Here is a 20,311-nt window from a genome sequence, read left to right as displayed (position 1 = left end):
AGCTGCTCAGACCAGGTGTTGGAGGGGAAAAAAAAAAAAAAAAATGCGTCCGCTTGTCGGAAAACGGCGATGAGACGCCTCGATTGCGGGCGAGTGGCTCCATCGCTGTGGACGTGCGCTGATGTGAGCGGAGGAAGGCGGCCGTGCCGTTTGTTCACCTCTCAGGAATGTGGAGAACATGCAAATGCTCCCTGTTTTAGCCCCGCTGTCTCCTCCTGGCCGCCTGATTTAGGAGGGTGACATGTCCCTTAATGTTGGGTAATAAACTGGAGGGCTGGATTTATTGGCTCGGGCCTTGTTTTTTTCCCCCCGCCGGCTCCTCTGACGACAATGCAAGCCCCACCTTCGCCGCTGTTTAAGGCCTGCTGCCTGTTTTTTGTTTTTTTTTCTTTTCTTAACAGCGACGATAGCAGCTTTTAGCCAGGAGGGGTGAGGGGGAGACGTTACGACTCTCGGCCATATGCGCCCCCCCCCACCCTGGAAAAGAAGGCCTGGAAGTGAGCTGGGCTCAGAAGTCCGATTATCAGACTTTACTCCTGCGTCTCTGAACAACAAAGAGACTCGTTTAACGTTCGCTCTTGGAGGACTCGCTCAGATTTCTTTTTTTTTTCCAGACGCAAAAAAAGAGACAGAAGCACGATGCAGCAGAGCGGCGACCCCCCCTCCCCACCACCACCACCACCACCTCCTCCTCCTCCACCCCCCCTGACTCCGAAACCAACGCCAGCGATCTCCGCCGCATATTTAGAAACGTTTATACATCCGCTGGCGGCGCGTCTTTGATTCGGCTCGTCCTCATTTCTCCCCTCTTCTTCTTCTTTTTCTTCTTCTTCTCCTCCCGCGATTTCTGCTCCGTCTTCCCACTCGTCATCCCTCTCTTCTCCTCCTCCTCCACCTCTCCCCCCCCCCCGGCGAGGTAAGGATGCGCGGCGTCGCTCCGCCGTGTCAGCGGGATTGAAAGCGGGTCAGAGTTTAGAGTGACTCAGATCGGCGCAGCTCGAGACTGACATGCACCGCACACAGCGCTTGTTAATATTAGCTCCTTGTTGGAGCCTGGCCAGGCGACCTCTGCTGTGATGTAGTCAGTTGTTGTTTCTTCCTCTTTTTTTTTTTTTTCCCTTTTTCTCTCTTTCCGCTCCTGCACGACCGCGGTGGGTGAATACAAACGTGTTTAGCGGTGTTTTTGTTTTTTTCCCCCCGTTTGTTTGTTTGTTAGTTTGTTTCAGGTGGCTGACCAGAAAATGCTTGTTGTCGTGGAGTGGGAGGATTTTTTTTTTTTTTTTGCTCGCAGACTTGCGTGCGTAAATCCTTGCGGGCGAGAGAGAAGAAGAAGAGGGAAAGAAACGGTAGCGTTCCCTGCCGGCTAGCGGCAAGCTAAATTTACACGGGGAGCAAGCGGTTTTTTGGCTTCCCGGAGAGTTTTCTTGGACGCAAAAAGTCGAGAAGTGCAGAGGAAAAGCGATATCGGGGATGCTCCAGATCGCTCTCACTCCTCCTCCTCCTCCTCCTCCTCCGTGAGCGATCCGTCCGAGGCCTAGTTTGCCGCCGCCGGCACGGGACCCCAGCGTTCGTTTCTCTATTTATTTCCACGGCTCGTGAGTTTTTTCCCCATATAAAGACAGTGTATGTCCGACCGTGTCACCCACGTGATGGATTGCACGCTCCTCTCGGGGAGAGGAGAGGTGGAGGAGGAGGAGGAGGAGGAGGAGGAGACGGGGAGGGAGAGGGGTTTGGAGAGGAGAGAGTGAGTGAGTGAGGGAGGGAGGGAGGGAGGGAGCGGAGTGGCGCACCGACCGCGGCAGTGAAGGACATGGCAGCCCGGCGCCGGCCAAAAAGACTGTGCTGAACACCTGCTCCTGTCTCCAACGGCCCTTCAACCTCCTCATTACCTGTCAATCTATCACAAGGCAGCCAGATCAAATGTCTGCGGCGGCCGGGAGGGTGTGTGTGCGCACGGAGGGAGGGAGAAGGAGGGAGGAGGGGGAGGAGGAGGAGTGGGAAAAGAAAGAAAGAAGGGAAGGGAAGGGGGTGGGTGGGTGGGGGGATGGGGGGGGGGGATTGCATGTCTGGGAGAGCAGAAAACGACGAGGGAAGCGAGCGGAACAGCTGCACGTGCAGATCGGGGATCTGCTGATGGGTTGGGAGGAAACTTTGGGCCAAAGTGCCAATTCTTCCCAAAGCTGCCGCTGCTGCTGCTGCTGCCGCTGCTGCTGCTGCTGCTGCTGCCTCTGCTGGGAGTTTTGCCGTCCTGCTCGAATCGGCAGCTGCTCTCGACGAATATGACCAATCCGCACAAACTGTTTTTTTTTGTTTTGTTTCACTTTTTTTAAAGTCAAACGCAACGGTTAGTCGCTCCCTGTACGAAAAACTGAAAGAAAAAAAAAACTGCTCGCACGCTGAACCGAAAAACGCTCTCGTCAGCCGTCGCTCTTCTCCGAATCTCCCAACGGCTTCATCCAGGGGGCGGAGCCAGCGGTTTCAAATTTCCAGGACGCCGCTTTCGTGCCTGCAACCGCGTGTGTGTGTGTGTGTGTGTGTGTGTGTGTGTGTGTGTGTGTGTGTGTGCGTGTGTGCGTGTTGACCCATGCGCCTCCCGCGTTTGCCCACATTACAAGGCAGATGAATTTGAGCTCATCAAGGTGCAGTAGCGCACACACGCTAGCGCTCCCAGAACCTCCTCTCCTGATCCCTCCCGCTCTGCCAGTCGGTCCGAAGCTCTCTCGCCCCCCTCCGCTCCGCCTCTCTCTCTCTCTCTCTCTCTCATCCAGTGCCTGCCTGTGTGTGTGTGTGTGCCTGTGTGTGTGAGCAGCGGTGATTTACGGTAATTATCCATCGTTGGGTCATCTATCAGGCCTGCCGTTGCTAGGAGATGGAAGCAGCTGCTGCTGGCTGTTGTCTTGTCAGTGTGTGTGTGTGTGCGCGTGTATGTGTGTGTGTGTGTGTGTGTGTGTGTGAGCACGTTTCCCAGGAATTAGGTGACAGCGCTTGCGTGTGTTTATGCGCTCGTGCGTGCGTACTTATCCACCCCGTGTGCGTGTGTGTGTGTGTGTGTGTGTGTGTGTGTGTGTGTGTGTGTGTGTGTGTTCAGGTGAAGCGCTCCCTCCATCCCGATGTGGGGATTTAAAAGCGCAGGTGGCGCCAGAGGAAGCGAAGGGGTGGATAGATGGATGGCTGGATTGGAGGGGGGAGGGGCTCTCAGGTGAGGCTGGGGGTCAGAGGTCGCAGGAGGCCGGCTGGAATTCGAGCAGGTGTGTGTTCACAGGGGTTGGAAGTCGGAGCGGCTTAAAAGGCCCAGGTGTGTGTGTGTGTGTGTGTGTGTGTGTGTGTGATGGACAGAGGGAACTGTATGACAAATTTAACCAAGCAGATTGAAGTTGGAAGAAGTTGGGCCTTTGGGAGCAGTTATAGTGGCTGTGGAAATTGCAAGTGTGTGTGTGTGTATGTGTGTGTGTGTGTGTGTGTGTGTGGCTGATTTGCTCCTGGCAGGTGACGGTCCCGCAGATGGGTGCTGGTTCACATCCCGGCTGAACGGAGCCATCATTCCTCTTCATTTTGCCGTTGCGGCCCATTGTGTCTCGGCCGCTTCGGGTTTCACCATTCGCGAGTGGCCATTCATGTTGGAGCGCACTGGCGCACGCACACGCGCACGCACACGCGGGCACGAAAAGGTCAACTGCATAATAGTCTTAACGCTTTTCGGGGAGTTTATAAATGAAGCGCGGGACTTTGTAGCGGCAGGTAAGGCCGAGGTCAGGCATGGTGTTTACTGCGAAGCCCAGAGCCAGAGACTGCCAGGACATAAAATTAGAGTGCACACGCAGCCGCGCCGACTACTGAATATTTATACAAGAAGCTGCGCAAGTTTAAGGTAAAAGTAAATAGAAATTTGACTTGGAAGAATTACGAGCTCCTAAAAAGAAGGACTTCTTTGTTGGAAGCCGGTTTTAAAATTGACGGACTCGGGACGTTTTCTTGCCGTGTTTTTCAGACGTGGATCACATCATCCAATAGTATTAGCAGCACCGTATCCCTTTTATGTACCTGCTCAAACTGGTGTTGTAGCACTCGAGATTGCTCTCGCTCCCCAGACCAAGACTCGGAGGCATTTTTACCGGGTCTCGTCTCAGTCTCGGACTGGACGGGACTCGGGGGTCTTTGATCCAGACCGGTCAAGACTCAGCCAACACAGCAATGACACGATAATAATGGAAAAGAATCCAGCTGCTGCTGTTTTACGCTCCGTTTGTGAAGCCCAGAGTGACGCAGCCACTTATTCCAAGTTAATTATTTTTTTTAATTTTATGAAGCGAAGTTGTTGGGTTTTTTTGAAAATGGTTCAAAATAGCTGTCAAAGCAGCAAAATGTTAAAGAAAATTATCAAAAGAGACCTTGATAAAAAAAAATAAAAAATGTTGCTGTACGATTTAGAAACAAACCTGAATTTAAAAACGATACTGGTCATTTTTTTCAGTTTTATTTTTCTTTGATATTTAAAGACTTGGTCTCGTGTCGGTCTCGTGTCGGTCTCGATACTCTCCACTCTTAATATATGCAGTATGTAGATATAGATGGATGGACGCCTTGGTCTCGGTTGGTGCGGTCTTGACTACAAACAAAGCCGCTGGCAGGTCCCACAGAAAGAAAGGCAGCTGGACGTCAGCCACGCGTCCCTACGAGCGGCGGCGGAGGCCGACTGTAAACATGGCCGCCGCTCGCCCGGCGCTCCATACCGTCCTAATTAGCGCCAGTTAGCGTTTGTCATTGCGTTTGGGGGGTTGAAGATTAGGAACACCTCTCAATTAATCTGCAATCAGCCTGTTTGTTAATTAGCTAACCTGTTCTAAGTGGCCTTCGGGGCTCTTGTGTAATTAGCTGAGCTGCTGGGAAGCAGGTCTGTGTGTTGACATTGACCCGGAGTGTGCGCGCGCGCAAACAACGCGCACGCATGCACACACACACACACACACACGCACACGCGCACGCACGCGCGCGCGCACGTATAGCGGTTACAGACGTCCACAGTCATGGTCAAGAGGGACAGGAACACACACGTACACACACACACACACACACACACACACACACACACACACACACACACACACACACACACACACCCATTGGCTTCCAATAGATTACACAGGGAAGCAAGCGTGTCTCCTCCGCCGCGTGTTTGTTCAGGAACAACATCGCCGGCCGACGCTCACTTGCCAGCGCACTCTGTTAGCCGTCGCGCGGCGCTCAACCAAACATACACGCGCTTGCCCGTCGTCACGCAACTCGCGAGGCGCTGATTACTTCCTGCCTTTCGCTTAGCAGCCCTCAAAAGCAGCCGTCGCCTAAAAAACAGGCGGTGGAGGAGTCATGGGGCGGGGGGTGGGTGGGAACAACAAAAACAAAAAAAAACAAACTAAACAACAACAAAAAAAAAAAACAGTGTACTGTACTCCCCGATGCTCACGCGCGCTCTCTTTTGAACATCCCGTCCTTTTCAAGTGCAACAGCGGCTTCGCCACCCAAACGAACAGCGCCGCCGCCGCCGCCACGTCGGAGCGTTTATTTTTTCCCCTCTTGCTCACTTCAAAGCCATTTGTTTACTCTGCCGCCTCCTGACATTGTCTGTGGTAATTAAAGGAGCGCGCTGAAATTTATGGTTTAATTATACAGGCCTTGTTATGCAGAGAAGACCAGGATGGGCTGATATGCTCAATAAAAATAAATTCTATACGGGGTGGGGGGGTGGGGTTGGGGGGAGGGGAGGTTGTTATTGAACTCTGCGTTTGCGTCGCGGGGTGCGATCGTTCCAGCCACTCAGGTGCGTACTACGTGCGCGCGCTCGTAATTGTGTTTGTTGCGCGCCGGCGGGTCACGCGTGCTCTCCCTCGCGTCGTGTTTATTTATGTATTGCCTCGCAAGAAGACGGCGGCGGTGGCGGCGGCGGCGGCGGCGGCGGCGGCGGCTGCGGCTGCTCAACGTGGAGTGCGAGCGGGTTGAGGATTGAAATTGAAAAAAAAAAAAGGAGAGAGAGAGAGGGGGGAAAAAAAGCCAGATGAATTGCAATCGATTGGCGCTGGTTCACCGTATCGATCCCTCGGCATGTTAAAGCCCCGCTTGTACTCCATGAAGAACACTCGGTCTTCCGCGCCAAACGCCGAGCAAGTTAGCGCGCGGCTGGATATCCCGCCAGCGCCTCCCTGCTCGCCAGTGTGTGTGTGTGTGTGTGTGCGTGTCTTCTCTACTTTTTTTGTCCATCATCTTTCTTTTTTTTCCCCCCCTTCTCCTTCTCCTCCTCGTGCATGCTCGGTAAATGGAGAGCAAAACTTGGCTTTGGCCCACGAGCCGCTCCTCTCAACCGATCTTTGAGTCGGGTATAAATAGCGCTCGCACTATAAATAAAACAGCACCACCTTTCACACTCCCTCTCACTTACACACACACACACACACACACACACACTCAAACCTGCCTACATACCTTTTGGTTTTCACACCTACCTGTACCTACTGGCATGTGCGCAGCGAATGCTCACACACACACACACACACACACACACGCCTGCTTACGCACCCTTCCCATCAATCCATATATCATCCAGTGGAGGTGAGCTGGAAGGATATCTGTGGGTCATATTGACATATTTACATGAGAGCGCGACCCCGTGCCCCAGCTTAGCACGCTCGGCCCGTCCGACCCGTGACCCGCCTGGCTCCACGGGTACAATAATGCAGTTGGCTACGTGCCTCCCGTCGATCCGTAGCCGCCCGCGCGGCTCCGCTGTTATCTAATCTTGAGGGGCCTGCAAGCGTGAGAAAGCTGACGAGATCGTTCCCAAAACGTTGACATTTGACTCCTCCTCTCATTTTTCTTTCCCTCCCCCCCCCCCTCTTCATCGCTGCCAGTAAATTACTGAACCAGAGTTTTATTTTTAAATGAGGGGGGCCGGGCGGCTCTCGCAAGACAGTTTGCTTTCGGCCGCCGGTCCGAATTCTCTGACACATCCGCAGCGACCGATTGTAAATCAGGATGATGTGAAATGTTTGGTGGTGGTGTTGGCGGCGGCTCTGGGCTCCCTGAATACCTGCCAATAATACAAAATTTCACCGCTAATCCTGTTTGCACAGCACTTATTCACATCACAAACCTCCCCACGTCACTCCGTGATGCGGCCTGAAGGACGACGCGTCCCGTCCGCCGCCACCGATGCCGCCAACAGCTCAGGATGCGGGAGCCCCCTCTTTTTTTGGGGGGGAGCGGGGGATGGGAATGAAAAGAAAGAAAAGCAGAAAAGAAAAAAAAGAGGTGGTGGGAGGTGAATTGGTAGAGCGGCGCTGGGAAGCCGCAGCAGTTATTTAAGGTCCTGTAGGTGCTGCTGCTGCGGCCATATGCTCCCATTATTCCGCCTGGGAGGAGTGTGAGCCAGGGCAGGAGAGGGAGAGGAAGAGGGGCGGAGCAGCAGTTTTTAGGGAGAGACCACCACCACCCACCACCCACCACTCCTCTTCCATCCTGGGAAGCAGGACGTTCGGGAGCAGGAGGAACCAAGAGTGAATTAGCCCCTAAAGTAAATGATCACCTTTCGCCCTCAATATCCGGCTCTTTCGCCGTCACCTCTGCATAATTCATCTCGTCAAATGGTGAGGTGTGACAAGAGTATAATTCAAGCGACTCCTGAACTCTCGGGGGTTGATAGCTTCTCTTAGGTTCGGGGCTCCTCCATCATTTGATTTTTTTTTTTTTTTTTTTTTTTTCCTTCCCCCGCCGCCCACCGTCGTCGTCTTCGTCTTCGTGAGATTCTTCGCGGGAACGTCTCCTCGCGGGCGGCTGCATTGTTTCTCGCCGACTATTTGTTTGGAAGAGGATTCCCGCGACTCAAACGTAAATGTGCGAGAGCGGCTGCTGCGGCGGCGGCGGCGAGGTCGATGGAAGGGAAAGCTGCGAGGAGAAACTCTCCGTCTCCGAAGTGCATTTTGTCAGCTGTAATGGGCCGCCTTTATTTCTCTTTTCCTCCTACAGATCGCTCAATATTTATCTGTTAAGAACCCGAGGCCCCAAATGCAGCTTTGTTGTGCGCCTCGTGTCTCCCTCCCTCCCTCCATCCTTCCCTCCTCCTCCCTCCTCCTCCATATCTGCACAGTCTCTTGTCAGACTGAGGCCTGTGTTCCTGATCAGGGCATTGCTCTCATGTTAGCCGCTTCACGGGAAGCACATCCCGGCATTCCCTCTGACACGCCGGCAGCAGCATTACCATAATTGGCTTTTCTACATGACGGGACAGAGGAAATAATAATGTCATTTTATTTACAGCCCTCTTGTCCCGGTCCGAGAGCTATCACCCCCCACTCCTCCCTCCCTCTCTCTCTCTCTCTCTCTCCCTCTCCATCCCTCCTCCTCCTCCTGCTCGCCGCCTCACTCTTTCTCCTCTCAGCACATACCCCGACACTCCTCCTCCTCCTCCTCCACCTCCCTCTCCTCTTCTGTCTCATCTCCCTTCTTCCTCCCAGCGTCAGGCGCGACTCTGGTCCCGCCTGCGACGGGCGTGCAGGTCAAGCGATGGCTTTTTGATCAGCTCCTGTCCGAAGCCATCAGCGCTGAGAGGCACGTAATGGAGAGCGGGGTGACAAACAGAATCTGGGGAAGGAATAAGACTGCCAGTTTCCTATTAGAGGCCGGGCCCTAAACGGCCCCATGCCCCCTCCCCCCCCCCCCAACCCTCGCCCACCCCCTCACCCTCACTACCACCACCACCCACCCCCCCATCCCTCGGCATCCTCAGCTGCGGAGCCCACCGCCGCACTGCCTAAATCACATGAGTGAAGGGGCCTGCGATTGGACATTAGCGCCGCAAATGACTGCTGTGATTGCCCCACTCTTCCCAAACTCGCATCAAATAAATAAAGAAATGTGCGTAAATAAATAGATAGAGGGGTGTTGGAGGAATGGGGCCCGGCGCGGTGGCAGAGGGCGAGGGGGAAGCTGACTGGTTTCATCCCATTCTCTCTTTTTTTTTCTTTTTTTTTTCCCTCTGCCTCTTTCTCCCTTCATCGCCTCTCTGCCTTTCTTATCTGGTTTGTTTGGCTTTGACAGCGGCCAAATGGTGAAGCTCTGCGAGCCTGACAGAGAGTTTTATTGATTTAACAACCAGCAGACTCTCGGCGAAAAAAGGAAAAAGGGAGAAGAAGGCGAAGGCAAAAAAAACAAAAAACAAAAAAAACCAAAACAAAACAACGCGACGGGGGGAAAAAAACGAGCAGGGCGGACAAAGACGGCAAAGTTTTGAGAAGGAGTGATACGTCTCTGCGGCGCTATCGGCTCTGAAACGCTGACGTGCCGAGTCGCGCGCGTCCATCGAGGATTTATTTTTACGAGAAACGAGTCGGGCGGAGTGTGAGGGAGGAATGTTTTAGAAATGATCCACACTCGGATCGATCACGGTGTCCCATTGTGAGGCCCGCTGGAGTGGCGAGGCAGGATACAAGGGCGTTAGCCGCAGTGTTTTCATCTGAAAAACATCACATCAAGACGCACAACAGGACCCCTCGCGCGCTCATTCCTAATCTGGTCTCGGATGATGGGGGGGGGGGGGGGGGGCAAAAAAAAATGGTTGCAGGCGAAAAGAAAAAACCTGAAGGCGGGCTGCAAATCTGCGGCAACGCTTTTGAAATGTTGCCGCCCTGATGGATGGAGGTGCGATTCCTGGATGATAAGAAATGCTACGTTTTAATACAAGAGGAAAGGCGGGCGAGGAGAAAGCCAACACCTGAGCTCCACTCAAATCCACCGGTGCGCGCGAAGCGAAAGGTTTTTTTTCCTTTTGTGGAGCACTCGGTGAAATATTCAGAAATGGAAAAAAACAAGTTTTCTTTTGAAAGTATTTTCCTGTAAAACATGACGAGAGAATAATCAGAAAATCAAACATCATCGGGAAACGTGCTCTCATTTGTCAAGGTATGACGTTAGTGTTACCTGGGTGTGAAGCTACAATATAGTGATTTTAAAACTTTTCTGCAACCAGCAGCTAGAAAACATTCCATGTTGCACTTAATAGCATATTACTGTGTGTAATAACACGCTTATAGAAATGACCCTCTAAGGCTTCTTGCCTCTTACAGGGTTAAAATCCACATAAACGCCTGCCTTAGTTAGCATTAAAGGTGCATTATTCCTTCTTTAAAGAGGCCATTCATCATGCGGTGGAGCCACCAAACCCATTTGTTGTCCTCATCTTATATTTCACGGCGCTAGAAACCACAGACCCCCGTGTGCGTGTGTTTGTTTTCCCCTCTCTGCGAAAGACCGGAGATACGGCGCGATGCTAATTCCCGCTTCCTGCTCGCCGGTGATCCGGCGTGGCGTGGCGGCTGGTGGCGGGAGCTCTTGATCGCCGGCCGCTCCTGACAAGTGAGGCAGTGGCGCCGCCACCACCGGCCGCGGCCGCCGCCTGTCTCCTTGATGGCGGCGCGTCCCCGAGCAAAAGTGACAGGCGCTTTGGCGCCCGTGCAGATGGCCCTGCTCACAGCCATCACCCGCCCGGCGAACCAAACCACGGGGGACGGCGTTCGCCCCTCTCCTCTCCTACCACCCCTCCCCCGACCCAGCGCCGCCCCCTAGCTGCCGGTGCGTGCGTGCGCGAGGGGATCTTAATGCAGCCGCCATTAGCATAATCTCACAACGTCCTCGTCTTTCCAAAAAAACAAAACAAAATTTGGCCACCCCTGTCAGGATGGATCTCCAGAAACAGACGGGGAGATCATTTCTCCCCGTCTGACGTTAGTCACGTTTCATGGCTCGCGCAAAAAAACCCAAAAAAACGTCCGCTGGCTGCCTGTGATTGTGATTTTTTTTTTTTTACAGATGTCTGTCTCTGCCAGTCTTTTTATTTGCGCTCCTCCTCCGTTTGATATCTCCCTCTTTTGTTGTTTCCATGGCGACGCGGCACGGACGGGCATTGATTGACAGGGATCGTCAAAGGCTTCCCTGGCGACCCGCTCATTGTTTCCAGGCCCCTCCCCTCCCTGCCTGCCTGCCTGCCGCAGCCTGCGTTTTGTCACTCACCCGAGGATATTTCTGATCCGCTGCTTCTCGCTTCCCGTCTGTGAGCGCGCTCGCTCGTGCACGGGCACGCCAGCCTGTGTGTATGAATTAAGCGCTGCCAATTATTGGGGCTTAGCAATTTTTTTAATTTTTAATTTTTTTGCTCTGCAGAGTGATTCACAAAGCTGATTTCCGCTGTACGTATTTGCTCGTGATAGGACGGACGCTGCGTACGTTTCGACGGCCGGAAGCCGGGCCGCCGGAACCGGAGCCACTCTGCCTCTGCAGATGTGTTGCAGGGAGTAAGGGTGTGTGTGTCGGGAGGGGGGGGGGGGGGGGCTAATCTGCTGTGTTAGGGATTTTCAGGAGTTTTAGAAACTGTCTCGGTCTGCCCGTCTGTCAGCAGGATTGAAGCGCAGCCAGGTTCTCCTGTAGTGCTCTCGTTTCACTGAAATCCTGTCAAGCATGTGGGGGTGGGGGGAGGGGGGGGGGGGGGAGGTGAGGTGGGGGGTGTTGCTCATTTGGAGAAGGGGTGTGTATATCAGTCGCGCGCAGCAAACTCAGACTTATAGGCAATATTACGGTCCGTGAGCTCAGGTTTTTAGCACTGTAAGAGCAAACACGGGGGGCTGGAGGTGGAGGGGAGGGGGTGGGGGTGGGGGGGGTCGAGCATGCGGACGAGCGTGCATTCGCGAGCAGGCACTTACCGAGCCACTCTCCCTCTCCCTCTCTCTCTCTTTCTCTCTCTCGCTCTCACACACACACACACACACACACACACACACACACACGCACATACACATCATCACGCAGTCACAGCCGACGGTGCAGCTGCTCACCCACCCGCCCACCCTCCCCGCCGCCACCACCACCTCCACCCCCCCACCCCCACCCCCAGCTCCTCCACCCATCTCCTCTCAGGCAGCAGTAAATGGTGCCAGTGTATATATATCAGGTATTATGTCCACTTAGATTATGATATGACAGGTTAGCGTGCCGTTTGAAGCTGACAGCACATCTGTTTCATCAGGAGAGACTGATACTGGCATCTAGGACACACATCTCGCCATGCAGGAAGGAGATAAAGGAAGGAGCTAGGGGGCTGTCTTTCCTGTCTCCCCCCCACCACCACCACCTACCTCACCCGCCCTCCCCGCCTCAACCCCTCCCTTTTCTCTCTCGCTCTCTCTCTTTCACTCCCCCTCAACCCGCCCACTGAGCCCATCGCTCGGCTCACCTCTTCTCTCTCTCTCTCTCTCTCTCTCTCTCTCTCTCTCTCTCTCTCTCTCTCTCTCTCTCTCCCTCTCCCCAAAACATATTTTCATTCACTCCTCCCTTCAGCCGCCTCCCGTAACTCTCCGACTTTCTGGTGCTTGTGAGCACCCCCACCCAAACACACACACACACACACACACACATGGTTTAGCCTTAACAGATTTTACTGGTAAACCTGTTAAATCTCATTCATGTTTATTGCTCCCTTCAGCACACCGCAATCTTTGATCTCCTGTTTCCCTTTCATCTTTTTTTAGCTTTTTCTCTCTCTTCTTTTTGGTTTAGCATTGTCCTTGCCGATTTGGATCAGAGAGGACTGGTATTTTTGTAGAAGTACAAATTGTCTGCCCCACACTTTGTCCTTCGACAATCACTGCAGCGTGCTCCAACCCAGCATTTCCTTGTTGGCCCAAAACAATAAGTGATCCCAGGCCCCTCTGGAGGAGTTAGGAACAGCTGTAGTGTCTCCGAGTGAGCGTTTCGTTCCTTTCCTTTTTTGATCAGTTGCATAAGTGAACATTTGAGACGCTGGCCTGTCTTGCAACCGGGTGAATGGGGAGCGATACAGCCAGAGGAGGACAAAGAAAGAGGGGCTGTACCGAACATGCAAACATGCAGCTGGGCTAACAAGGCCAAACAGCCAGTCATTTCCTGGGGAACATGAGGCATGTGTGGAGGGATGGGGAGTCGGGAAGCAAAAGGACAACTGTCAGACGCTCGGTGATTTATTTTTCCCTCAGAGGCTTTTTTCACCACTGGCTTTCAGAGCCACATGTGTGTAAAATACACACACAAGTGTGGTCATGCATGCGCACAGGCACACATTCACTCACATGGGATGAGAATAAAAGCCTAACATTTTATCATGCGCGCTGCTCATTCTGTGTTATTTTGACTGTGGTCCTGTTAGTGTGCCGTAAATGTTTAATTTCACTCAACTGACCTCCTTCCCCATCTTTTTTTCTGCTCCACCCATTTTCTCTTTCTTCCTTCCTCTCCTCCTCTGCAGCGTACATGCCTGAGGATGAGCTCAAAGCACCTGGTCAAGACGAGGAAGAGCACCTGCAGGACGACGGCCTCTCATTGGATGGCCAGGACAACGAGTTCCTGTGCAACGAGGAAGAGGAGGATGCGGACGCCGACGGAGGCCAGCCCATCAGTTACAGAGACTCGCCGCTTAGCAACGGCACCAACCCCGACGCTGGGTACGGGTCGCCCCTCAGTGACGCCAGTGACCGACTACCAGACTTCAAGAGCAACTCGTCGAGGGACGGCCAGGAGAGGGAAGGCACAACTCTGCCGTTCCTCCAAAGCAATGGCCTCTCGTTCCAGGACAGCCTGGCGAAGATGAAGGCCGTCTATGCAAACCTCATTTCAGAGGCCTCTTGGTCCAGCATCACAATGGACATCATGAAATCGAAACCCGCCGCAGCCGCTGCTGCTGCCGCCGCCGCCAGCAGTGTCAACAGTGCCCTCACCACTCCGGAGCCCTCGACTGCCGCCTCTGTTTCCACAACAACCACAACCACGAGCAAGAGCAGCGGGGTCAACATTGCCGCCAGTCACCACAATGGCCGGAGCTCAGGCGCCTCTGCGAACTACGGCAGTAACACCAGTGGCAACACAAACGGCACAGCAGCGTCCGCAGTCGGCAGCCAAAGTGCCAGTGGCGGCAGCAGTGGCAGTAACGGTAGCGCCGTGGCCTATGACTGGCACCAGGCGGCGCTTGCCAAAACCCTCCAGCAGACCCCCTACCACCTCTTACCGGAGCCCAGCCTCTTCAGCACGGTGCAGCTCTACCGGCAGAACAACAAGCTTTACGGCTCCGTTTTCACCGGAGCCAGCAAGTTCCGGTGCAAAGACTGCAGCGCGGCCTACGACACGCTGGTGGGCCTGACGGTCCACATGAATGAGACGGGCCACTATCGGGACGACAACAAGGAAAAGGAGGAGGAGCAGGGCAAGCGCTGGTCCAAGCCCCGCAAGCGCTCCCTGATGGAAATGGAGGGCAAGGAGGACGCCCAGAAGGTGCTCAAGTGCATGTACTGCGGCCACTCGTTCGAGTCCCTGCAAGATCTCAGCGTTCACATGATCAAGACCAAGCATTACCAGAAAGTGCCTCTCAAAGAACCGGTGCCCGCCTTGGCCACAAAACTGGTGGCCAGTACGGCGAAAAAAAGAGCTCTTCAAGATGCTATAGTTTCCCCGTGCTCCCCGGACTCTCTCCACGCTGGCAGTGTGAGCGGTGCCGTGTCCCTCGGGGATGTTGGCAAGTCGGCAGCGAACCCCTACGTCACGCCAAACAACCGTTACGGCTACCAGAACGGCGCCAGCTACACCTGGCAGTTTGAGGCCCGCAAAGCCCAGATCCTCAAGTGCATGGAGTGCGGGAGTTCTCACGACACGCTGCAGCAGCTGACCGCCCACATGATGGTGACTGGCCACTTTCTGAAGGTCACAAACTCTGCGTCCAAGAAGGGCAAGCAGCTGGTGTTTGATCCAGTGGTGGAGGAGAAGATCCAGTCCATCCCACTCCCTCCCACCACCACCAGGCTACCGGTACCCGGCATCGTCAAGTCCCAGCCCGTGTCCCCTGCTCTGTCCTCCGGCTCCGAGGAAAAGCGAGACGGAGGTGAGGAGGAAAAGACTGAAGGTAGCGAGCCACTGGAGAAAAAAATCAAGGAGGAAAGAGATGACTCAGGTGAAAAGTCCGAGACTGACGCCACCTCGTACAAATACCTTAGGGAAGAAGATCTGGAGGAGACTCCGAAGGAGGGTTTAGACATCCTTAAGTCCCTCGAGAACACGGTTTCCAGTGCCATCAGCAAAGCCCAGACGGGTACGCCCACATGGGGTGGCTACCCGAGCATCCATGCTGCCTACCAGCTTCATGGGGCCTTGAAGAGCTCCGCGACTGTCCTGCCTCCGATGGTGCAGAGTGTCCAGATGCAGACGATTTTTAACAGCAGCCTCCGCGGCCTGGTCAACGACCCCAATTCGGTAATCCACTCGCCGAGGAGCCCTTCCTCCCCTACTCCTCTCAGGAGCAATGTCACTGCCATGGAGGAACTTGTCGAGAAGGTGACGGGCAAAGCGGCTACCGTCAAGAAAGAGAAGGAGGAGAAGATGGTGACCGGCGATCGATCCAGGGCGGCGTCTTTAGTGAAATCCCCCTCTCCAGCGCTGAGGGACCAGCGGGAGCAGTTGACATCTCCAAACGAGCTTTCTGTCTGCAAACCCTCCGGTATGAGAAGTACCAGCCCGGGCAGCGTAGATTCAGATCTCGTTTGCAAGAAGGAGCCCAAAGAAAGCCTCGTTGACGGCCTCAACAGCCATTCGAGGAACGGTTCCGAGGCGTGTCAGTCGCCCGTCACCAACGGCAACAGTCTGGGCATCATCACCGACCACTCGCCGGAAAGTCCTTTTATCAACCCTCTCAGCGCACTCCAGTCAATCATGAACACTCACCTGGGCAAGGCCTCCAAACCGGTGAACCCTGCCGCAGACCCGCTGTCCATGCTTTACAAAATCAGCAACAGCATGATGGAAAAGCCTGCTTTCAACCCGACCCCTCAGGGTAAGCCGGCCGAGCCCGTCAACCCCTATCAGTTGTATGAGAGCAACGACCAACCCATCGACCTGAGCAAGCATAAGTCGTCCACAAACGGCAACAATAACAACAACAACAACGGTGGCGGCAGAGCGCACCTGGCCAACAATAGTTCCATGAACGGTAACAAGCCCCTTCTTACCCTCCCCGAGTCGGTCTCCTCTCCCCTGAGAGAAAACGCTCTGTTGGACATTTCCGACATGGTTAAGAACCTCACCGGTAGACTGACCCCCAAATCCTCCACCCCCTCCTCCATCTCAGAGAAGTCGGACGCCGACGGCAGCGCCTTCGAGGACGCCCTGGAGGACCTCTCGCCGGTGCAGAAGAGGAAAGGGAGGCAGTCCAACTGGAATCCCCAGCACCTCCTCATCCTCCAGGCACAGTTCGCCTCCAGTCTTAGGGAGACCTCAGAGGGTCGCTACGCCATGACTGACCTGGGCCCTCAGGAGAGGGTCCACATTTGTAAGTTCACAGGCCTCTCGATGACCACCATATCCCACTGGCTGGCCAACGTCAAGTACCAGCTGAGACGAACTGGGGGCACCAAGTTTCTCAAGAACATGGACTCGTGCCAGCCCGTGTTCCTCTGCGGCGACTGTGCCTCCCAGTTCAGGACTCCCTCCGCCTATATCGGCCACCTGGAGTCTCACCTGGGCTTCAGCTTGAAGGACCTGTCCAAGCTGTCAGCCGAACACCTACGGGAGCAGCAGGCTGCCTCAAAGGTGATCACAGACAAAATGACATTCGGCAGCCCCCTGTCAGCCTTGACCACGCCGGAGGAGGACACGGGCTCCGTGTACCAGTGCAGACTCTGCAATCGGACATTCGTCAGCAAGCACGCAGTCAAACTGCACCTCAGCAAGACCCACGGCAAGTCTCCGGAGGACCACCTGGTGTTTGTCTCCGCTTTGGAGAAACTCGAGAAGCTGGACAAGATGGAGAAGATTTGAGCAGCCAAGGGGAGAGACTGACAGCTGTGGAACTGATTAGAATTTCATTGCACTAAAATGACATTGTTCACAGTTACTGCACTGGGCCGAACTGAGCCACCAGGAGAAAAAAAAAACAAAAACAAAAAACACTAAACAAAAAACAAAAAAAAAATGGTCTTATTAAGTTTTGTTGTGAAAACTGCCTGACTGGACCATGTCTTTTCACATAGATTTTCTTTGTTTTGTTTTGTTTTGTTTTGCCAAGCTTTTTTACACTTATTTTGTAATATATTTATATGCTATTTGTCTGATCTGTGCATGTATTTTAGTGAATCAAGGTTAAAAACAAGGTTTTAATCTTTTCATGGCAAAAATACAACTACTGCTTCAACAGTAAAAGTGGTAAACTGAAAAAAGAATCAGTGGAAGAGAAAACTGTATAATACTTGATATGAAGAGGGTGGAAAATTAAATGTATACACCAAAAGAATGAAAGAATAACCAGAAAGACTGAAGTAGCACCTTAGACAGCTGAATTTGTAAAGACTTTTGAGATATCTTGCATTTGTCAAAACCAGATTTTAAGAGATTAAGGATTATCAACATACCCTCCCTTTTCCTTTTTGGGTTTCTATCACTGCAACCTCTCTGATGATGAATGGCCTGCTCATAAATCAGTCAGTGGATTTGATAAAAACATCACATGAACGTTTGGGGGGGAAAAAATAAATGCTTCTTCTGGATATGAGCAAATCGGTGGAAGCAAATGGCCGTCAGTATGCAAGTTTGCTGAAAAAAAAAAAAAAAAACTGTTCCGTGTTGTGAAGTACCATCTTATTGCAATTTTCCAGTTGTATGGTTTGTTACATCTTTCTCTTTCTAAATTGTCGCTTTATCCAACTGTAAAGAGATCAGTCCGTTATATGTAAATTAATTACCAGTGACATGTCAGTACTCCATGCGACATATCTTACCATTTGAAACGACTCGACATTCTTTGTATCTTAAGGTGTGTGCATTCTCTAACTTTTATATTGTCATTTTCTATACAAAAATCATAAAAAATAAAAACAGATGGTGTACATAGATATATGCTGTAGAGCTACAAAATGTCCTTTTTTAAAAGAAAATACAAATTTAACTTCTTTGGCCTGGTTTACAGAAATGATTTTAATTAAACTTGCATCCAATCTGATGCATGAAATGGTGTGGAAAATAAATAAGCGATGCACAATGACTATACATTTCAATGTTTTATCGACGATATTGTAAAGAAGAAAAAAAAAAAACAAAGTTTTTAGCAGCGATTAGTTTGTTTCGTTTATTTCTCAATTGTAAAAATAAAACCCCAAAGCAGTTGTCAACAGTCATACTTTTGTGGTTGTGTGTTCATTTGTCAAGGTGGTGCGCAAAAAAAAAAAAAAAAAGAAAAGAAAAGTCGACATGTACATAACTAAGCTCTGTAGCATTTGCTCTGCAACGATTAAAGTGAACACACCCATATGAAATTGTAACCCAGTGTCAGAGCACTTCTTTACTCAGACTCACTCCAGAGGTGAGAAGCCGAGAATTGTTGTTCCCTGTTTTATGTGTTGTAACAGGCCTACTTTTATGTGGAGTGGGGGGGCAAAAAAAAAGAAATGTCACTGGTGTCATACTTGCAACTGATGACTGAGCCGCATCACACTGCAGAAGATTAATAATGACGAAGATGACGAGGATGATAAGCCTTTAAGGGTGCCTATTGTGCTGCGAGGAACCCATGCTAGGCTTGTGACTGGCCTTTGGAGGGCCCGGTCTGAAAGAATCAGTGTTATATTAATGACGGCAGTGTACTTTGCCTGTCTTCCTGGAACAAAATGAGACGGGTGTCTGTTCTGCTTGATAGGGCCTCCTGACTGGTCACAACTCAACCAACCCATTATTAGCATTAACTACTCAGATGATACAAGTGCAAAAAAAAAATAGAAAATGAAGAAAAGCTTTTGTTTGGAATGTGGTCCCATTGGTTAGAATTCTGCGAGTGAAGGAACGCATGGTGAGACAAAATTTAAAAATGAGCAATAGGTGACTCAATGAACCCATCCATGAATCATCAGCACTGTTCACGTTTGTGTGAACAAAACTGTTTTATAGTTTTTGGCCTAACGTGAAAAAAAAAACGGAAAATCCTATCTAGAAAAATATACAGTGACTTACTGGAGTATTTGCGTAAGTGCTTGCAGAGCAAACAGTACATTTCGCAACTTTTAAAAACATAAATGCAGCTCGCTATGAATTAAGACCTAAAGTCACGTGTTTGCTCTACAATAAAAAAAAAACATTGAACGTTTAACATTCAGCGTAATAACCTCTCACTGACCCTCAGCAAACTGTAAGGGGCAAAGCGGTTAGGCGGCGGCTGCGGCCGTGCTCTTCCCGCGGCGGCCCTGGAGCTTAAAAAGTCTGCATCGGGAATGTTGATCTCTCATCGTGCCCTCATGTCTCGACTTCCTGACGGAGCGCTCACAGTAGCGGCCTTTGTGAGGAGGTTGAAGGCGGCGGCGCCGTGTTATGAATTCCTCCGCCCGCGCTCGTGTCGCCGCCAGCCGTGCTAAGCACGTGCTCGCGCTACCCCCGTGGCTAACGCTAGCGAGCGCCGCCGCCGCAAAACTGACGCGCCACCTGGATCCGGCGACGCGACTCGTTCGCCGACAAAAGGAAACACGAGGCGCAGGGGCAGATTAGGCCCCAGCTGTAGATGCGGCTCCCTCGCCGGAGAAAGCGGGTCCGCCAGAGTTGGGGTTATAAAACAAAACAAGGCAGATAAACAAGCAACATTTCCGAGGAGATAGTGTTTCCCCGCCGCTGCCGGAATACACGCACACACACACACACACACACACACACACACACACAGACACAACAACAACAAAAAAAACACAACACACACACACCTTGTCGGTTTAATGCCCCACAGCTAAAACCTGTAATTTCGCCGCGCCGTCAGATAGCTGCTGAGCCGATAGAGACTCCTTCCCCCTGCTTTGTTAGAGATCAGCGCACTGTTTCCTGCGCGTATTCTATGTAAATTACACGCGATAATCGCCGCGCGCGCTACAATGCCGGCTCCCGCGGTGCAAACGGAAACCGAGGGTAGATAAACGCGGGCCGGGCCCCCATTTGCATAGCCCTTTTGTGTTGCGGCTGTGCCGCCGAACGTGAGCCCCGAGGATTGCGAGGGATTTCCTCGAGGTTTTTTTTTTTTGTGTGTGAGTAAATGCCTGCCTTCCTCTTCGGGACCCGGGCACCATTATGTGGCACTGCAGACAGAGGTGGGCGTGGACTCGGGAGGGTTGGAGATTGGGAGTGGGGGGGCACAAACGGAATTACGAAATCACCTGGGCAAGTGGGGACGAAGGGGAGGTGAGTATTAACCTGCGTAGAACAATCGGGGCTTTGCACTCGTCCACCTTCAGCCTGC

The 20,311-nt window shown here is 52.4% G+C and overlaps 1 protein-coding gene across 1 annotated transcript in view; it reads left to right on the top strand.

Annotated features, from left to right (window-relative positions):
- The window catches only part of LOC142879556 (teashirt homolog 1-like), a 37,955-nt gene extending 19,593 nt beyond the window's left edge, over positions 1-18,362 (top strand). The window contains exon 2 of the mRNA XM_076012920.1: positions 13,316-18,362. Coding sequence (XP_075869035.1) covers positions 13,316-16,866 — 3,551 coding nt within the window. The 3' untranslated portion in view covers positions 16,867-18,362. The remainder of the gene's footprint in view (positions 1-13,315) is intronic.
- The last annotated feature ends 1,949 nt before the right edge of the window (positions 18,363-20,311 follow it).

This window comes from Nelusetta ayraudi, unplaced genomic scaffold (assembly GCF_046127955.1).
Source record: "Nelusetta ayraudi isolate G7.1 ecotype Tasmania unplaced genomic scaffold, CSIRO-AGI_Nayr_v1 ptg000136l, whole genome shotgun sequence".
Lineage (NCBI taxonomy): Eukaryota > Metazoa > Chordata > Actinopteri > Tetraodontiformes > Monacanthidae > Nelusetta > Nelusetta ayraudi.
Note: the sequence above shows the minus strand (reverse complement) of the source record. Positions and strands in the feature narration are given on the sequence as shown.